Genomic DNA, 6,000 nt, shown 5'->3' with positions numbered 1-6,000 from the left:
AATGATAAAAAATGAAGCTTGAAGTATTTTAATTGGGTAGGGGGCGGTAAGGGTCCTGGATATTGGATAGGGAAACTGGCCCAAAAAAGGTTGAGAAACACTGCTCTAATGTATCTGGAATAAATAATGTTAACTAAGTTAGGGAGGAATGTGATTATGATTATGATTATAGCTTTTAAAATCCCTTTCCATGACAAATGACAGAGAACATGTAGTTTGAACTTTTTTATTCATCCTTTTTTTTAGTTCTTTTTACTTTTTTGTTTTACGAAACAAATGTTTGCAGATGTCCTATGAATAAACAACAGCACCCTTTCTCCTTAGAACGGGGGTCCAGCACCCCTCTCCTTCCAAGAAAAGAGACTCTCCTTGCCCAATCACCACCTCTCCAGATTCACAAAGTGACTCCTATTTCTTGTATGTAACATTCGTTTAAGTGCATTAGTAGACAGTGTAACCTTTTTTTTCTTTAATGTGCAATAGCTGGGAACTACGGCTGATGTGAAAAATATATTTACATTGCAGCTATGATCCACATTAACTGTCTTAACCATCACTTAAGCTAGCATCAGAACCGGAGAGGGAGACAATCACAACATGAGGAGTCTCCTTTCAAACACAGCCATCTTAAAACAGCATTACCTACATCATCATTATCATCATCATTATCATCGTCATCATCATCATCATCATCAAGATTAACTAGACTCTTTTGTCGTACCTTTTTTCCTCCAGTAAGACAAAAAGGTTAGAATAGATAGAATGGTTTAAAATAAAGTTTAGTGATTGTGCTTTTAAAACCAAAGTAAAACAAGTAACAAACATTGACGACAACACAGAACATAACAGTGCATTACAAAAACAAACAACAACAAACAAACATAAAATCCCAAAGTGGCACTTTCTTGGGGCGGCTAAATAATATAGCAATTTACAACATGGATGGAAATGATAAAATAATTATATTTACTGGCATAATAAAATTATAATTCGCAAAATAAAACAAGGAAGACAAATTTGAGGTACCACAATGGGTGAATAAACAAAAGGACATCATGTATACACGTATATTTACAAGACAGTCCACCCCTCTCTGCTTGCAGCTATTTATTACAGTAACATCTGACTGTATGGGCTCCCCAAACTTCTTGTGGATGCAAGCTGAGTCATGTCAATGTCTGGAGTACAATTTTACCCCATATTGCATTGGAATAAAACATAAATATACTACTGCGTATTTTGCTTTGACTCCACCGCTCTTTTATTCCCTGTCTGTCACTTTTTTATTTTCTTTTTAAATGGACATAGAAAATGATAAGTTAGAAAAAAAAAACAATTGGTCTGTTTTCCAGATGTAAAGAAACACTATTGACGTACAGTATGAAGTCAGCCAACATGATGGTGAAATACTGAGATATTTAAAATTGTAAGAGAAACAATGGTGCTCCGTTCTCAGAAAATTCAGGACAGTTCCTCCTGTTCCTCCTGGCTATTCTTCAGCTTTCCACCATCTGTCAAACCACAGAACAAGACACAACAGTGACTTCAATTGTGCATTCATCATTCATTGACTGCAAGTTGTGAGAAAACTGCCAAACTCAACTCTGTTAAAGCAGAGTTGAGGGTCCGGGGACCCCCAGGGGTCCTTGGGGGGTTTCAGGGGATCACCAGCTAAATTAGTACATTTAGCATTAAAAAAAAACGTTTTAACCACTTTAATACATCAGCTATTTGACAATAGCAGATCTACAAGCTCACAACGCATACAATATTTTCAGATGGGGGTCCGCGGACAAATATATATTTATTTAGGGGTCCTTGACTTGAAAACGAACCACTGCGTTAAAGGATATAATGGCAGAAACCTTGTATCTCCATATTTCAACGTTTTACGTTTTTTCGTCACTTAATGCCCTACTTTGTCGTACAAGCAAAAGTAGTGAAACTAGCCGATCTACAAGCCCACAATGTGTCGCATTGTGAGCTTGTAGATCGGCTATTTTCAACTATGTCTGATTTTTCTGAAAAGTGACAGTTTTGGAGATACAAGGTTTCCACCTGACAGCGACAATATGTCCCGTCTTTGACGTCATTCAGTACCTCAAGCTCTTCATCTCCTGGCTGGAAGGCCCCTGTGGTGTTGAGCCCCATGTCTGTGGGGTTCCTGCGCCCCCCTGGACAACCCTCTCCTCTCCGTCTGCCCCCCGACCCCCGGGAGGACATGGAGCTGGAGGAGCTTGGGTCCCGAGGACTGTTCACTGTTGGGAACTGTGGCCGGCTGTAGGGCAGAATGTCCTCTGAACCTGGGTGACACAGGCAAACCACAACTTTGTAGTTATCAAAATATCCTTCTATAAAGGATACATATCGCTGTCTGGCATTTTTTTCCATATATCAGTGCTATTGAACACCGTTTACGTCTGTGTGTTGGTAAAACAAATATTGAACCAATGAAAAGTATTAAAAAGCGTTTCTGACAAAACCAGCTAACTCCACTGGATCCTCAAACTTTCTGCTAAACCAGCTAAGTCCACCAAAGGGGGGTGGAGTTAGCTGGTTTTGCTGACTCCAGGCTCCACCCCCGTTTGACCTCCAACCTCATTGTGAGCTTGGAGGTCCATTCAGTTGTTCTTATCAATGATGAACAAAACCTCCTAACTCCACTTTTTGTTTTGTTTTTGTCATCACACACACACACACACACACACACACACACACACACACACACACACACACACACACACACACACACACACACACACACACACACACACACACACACACACACACACACACACACACACACACACACACACACACACACACACACACACACACAATACGGTGCTGTGTTGTACCTGGGTGCTGGCGAGCCTTGTTGCCAGCGCTGCCCTCATGTTTATTCCCTTTTCCTCCATGTGTCGTCTTCTGTCTCTCCTGAGCCTCTCTCCGTTCAGATGAGCTGGTCCGTGGGTCTGATCCCTCTCTGGGCCGATATCCCCCTGATCCGCCCCTCTTGTCCCTGCTCTCACTCCCCTTGGGGGACAGCATTCCCCGACCTTCGAGGGCTGACTTGGAGGGGTGTGTAGGGGACTTAAGCCCGGCTGGAGGCGGAATGGGGGGAGGTGGCAGATCTGAAGGATAAACACAGGAAATAAAGTAAAAGATGAACCACTGGGATCAAAAGAGTGTGGCTTTATTGCCAGGCGTTATTGCTTGGCACTGTAGATCATGGATGTGTGTACTTTGAGGATCTTCTAATGTGTACAATGTGTCACTCAGTTGTCTCACACCTGCAAGGTGACACACAAACACAGCTGCAGTGTGTGTACATCCACCCAGGGCCGTGCGCACATCCGAGCTGAAAGGAAACTGCTCCCAACACAGAGTAAACAGAATGGATGACATTGGAGGAGCAGAATCCGGGGAGAGCGAATTACGAAATTTGAGTTAAGAGAGACAAGGGAGGAGAAGGAAGCAGTGAGCAGGGAGGAGAGGGGACAGAGGAGAGCGTGACGGTCAGCAGCTGGCTCCGTGACCCGCTCCACTTCCCCCGTCGATGAATCAATGCTGCCTGTCCTTGAGCCATTATTCATATGAGGCCAAGCATCGGGCCGCCAGAGCACTCACACACTTCACACAGCCGTCTAAACAGAATGCACGGAGAGAAAAGCCTGGTCTTTCCTTCGAATGACTGCGATCGATGGCTCCTCATCTTCTAATCAGCTCGCAACGTGAATGATGCCGTTGTCGGTGGCCTGGCACCGTAATCAACACCGGATTGGAAAGTTAATGATCATAGCGAGCACTGCCGTTCACACCCAGCATCCTGAGGTCCACCGTAAACATTTTCAACATGTGTCAGACCAGCAAAGACTTTTAGCGGAATCAAAAGAGTTTATTCGCGTTTTACATGCTCAGGGCTAAAAGGGGCGTGTGATGGGGCTCTGTGTCTTGGCATTGGGCTACAAACTAGTAGCTTTAATACACCTTCCTGATTATCATCCACCTTCATCCACCCCTCCTGAATACAAAATGGGCCAGTCAATATCATCCGGCAGAGGGGCGTCTGCAGTTTTTTAATATCACTGCTGCCTCCTGGGTCCTGCTTTGAGTCGATCAATGCCACTGTCTGTGAGATATAGCACACTACAGGGGAGGAGTGAACAACAGTCAGATTTATGAGGAAATATAGGAAAGGACAGAGTTTGAGTCTGTATAGCATCTCCGGTGCTGCCAGGGAGGGTGTATCAGGGGCTCTGACTGACTGTCAGACTGCCGACTGCTACAGTACGCCGCATATACAGATTTTCGTGATTCGTTACCTTTGACAAGGAGGTTATGTTTACGTCCATGACTCCCTGTTTGTCTGTGAATAAAATATCTCATGCGGTAATGTGTGAATTCTCAACCAGCTGTTCTGGACAAAAGCCACATGCCATGAGGAAGACAATATTACATGTTTAATGGTTCATATTCTCAGCTTTGCCTCGGCTAACCATCAGAATCAATCTTTATTGTCACATCACATTCACAAATAAAAGTGGGCAAAATTATTTTTTCTTCATTTGTGCAGGCTCGTCAGTGTTAAAAAAAATAATTAAGAAACTTAAAAAAACAAAGGAAAATATAGCTATTTTAAAAAAAGGATTACGAGTCATAAGATGAATGTATAAAAGGAGCATCGATATTAAGACAGTTTAGTTTGAGCAAAGGTGACAGGCTTAGCTGTTATTCAGAAGTCTGATTGTTGCTAGATAAAAATGTATATCTAACCATGCTGCATTCCTGAGCTTGAGAGGAAGCAAACTGATAAGAGGCGACGCTGTTGGTTTTGAAATGTAACATGACATCACCCAGTATCACATGATAACGTATATGACATTATGATTTTTATGATTGATCGTATGATTTTGCTTTTCAAAGTACATGACTTAATCAAAGTAAGAGATCCGAGTCACATTCATTCTTCAATAACGACAAAAACGAAACCCTACACATAACCTTTCTTTCCCTTCTTTTTCCCCCTAAATAGTGCTGCCTTGGCAGAGTTCAGCCGTCTGCTGAGTGCTTTCTAGTTTTTAAAGGAATCAGCAGGCACAGAGGCAGACAAAGACATTAGAGATGCATGTGACTCATGTGGGGAAGGAAATATAACCTGGGTGTCTCCAAACAAGTGTGAAATGAGTAGGTCAAAAAGGGGTAAGGGGAGATAGCAGGTGGGAGTGAGGGCATGCTTCCTAAGCTGGCTCCACTTGTCTCGCTTCCATTTTATTGCCCTCTTAACTGCTGGTATTTATGTGTATTTATGCCTGTGTTGGGTAGTTTTACTCTGACCTCCACGTGGAAGGACTTCATAAGGAGTAAATCAGGGGGTGGAGGAGGGAACTGAACAATCATTTACATGAGGATATGAATAAAGGGGATAAATTGTGTCTGGGCATTTGTATAGGGTCAATGGCTTTCCTTTTTTTTTTTAAATTCTGCCTCGCTTTACATTCCTGTAAATTACCGTGCCTCACCCGTCACCTCCTGACCACCTGACCACACACGGGTGTAGCTGTGGCTAGGATGGGGGTTGGGCAGACAGACAGAGGCAATATCCTCCAAATGAAAAACAATCCATTCAGATCAAATGCAATCAGCAGGAGGACGGACGGTTGGAGAGACAGGGCTGGAGAGCCTCCGTCCATCCCCTCTCTCTGCAAACAAAGATGGAGGACAAGCAGAGAGCTGGAGGACAGAATGGAGAGGGATGGAGAGATCACTTCAAAGGGAGGGGCAGCGGATGGGAGAGAAGCAGGAGGGAAGGATGACGGTGAGAGGAGGGTGGACAGGGGACGGTGGTGGGGGGGGTGTAGGATTTTTCTGCAGTGATATAGCTGGTCTGGCTCCCAGTGAGCTGGATATTAAATCTCCTGTCAAGTGCTTCCAACTCACAAGGACACCTGACACTAAGAGGGGAGCCAGCACCATGGATTGCACAACGTGCATGACACA

At 43.8% G+C, this 6,000-nt stretch overlaps 1 protein-coding gene across 1 annotated transcript in view; it reads right to left on the bottom strand.

The window, feature by feature from the left end:
• Nucleotides 1–227: 227 nt before the first annotated feature.
• The window catches only part of robo1 (roundabout, axon guidance receptor, homolog 1), a 165,380-nt gene continuing 159,607 nt past the window's right edge, over nucleotides 228–6,000 (bottom strand). The window contains exons 27-29 of the mRNA XM_084065378.1: nucleotides 2,859–3,134; nucleotides 2,101–2,303; nucleotides 228–1,511 (exon numbers count right to left, since the gene is read on the bottom strand). Of these exons, the coding sequence (XP_083921504.1) occupies nucleotides 1,497–1,511; nucleotides 2,101–2,303; nucleotides 2,859–3,134 (494 nt within the window). The 3' untranslated portion in view covers nucleotides 228–1,496. The remainder of the gene's footprint in view (nucleotides 1,512–2,100; nucleotides 2,304–2,858; nucleotides 3,135–6,000) is intronic.

The sequence above is a fragment of the Gymnoscopelus microlampas genome (genome assembly GCF_963454915.1).
Source record: "Gymnoscopelus microlampas genome assembly, chromosome: 8".
Classification (NCBI taxonomy): domain Eukaryota; kingdom Metazoa; phylum Chordata; class Actinopteri; order Myctophiformes; family Myctophidae; genus Gymnoscopelus; species Gymnoscopelus microlampas.
This window is presented reverse-complemented; position numbering and strand designations above follow the sequence as displayed.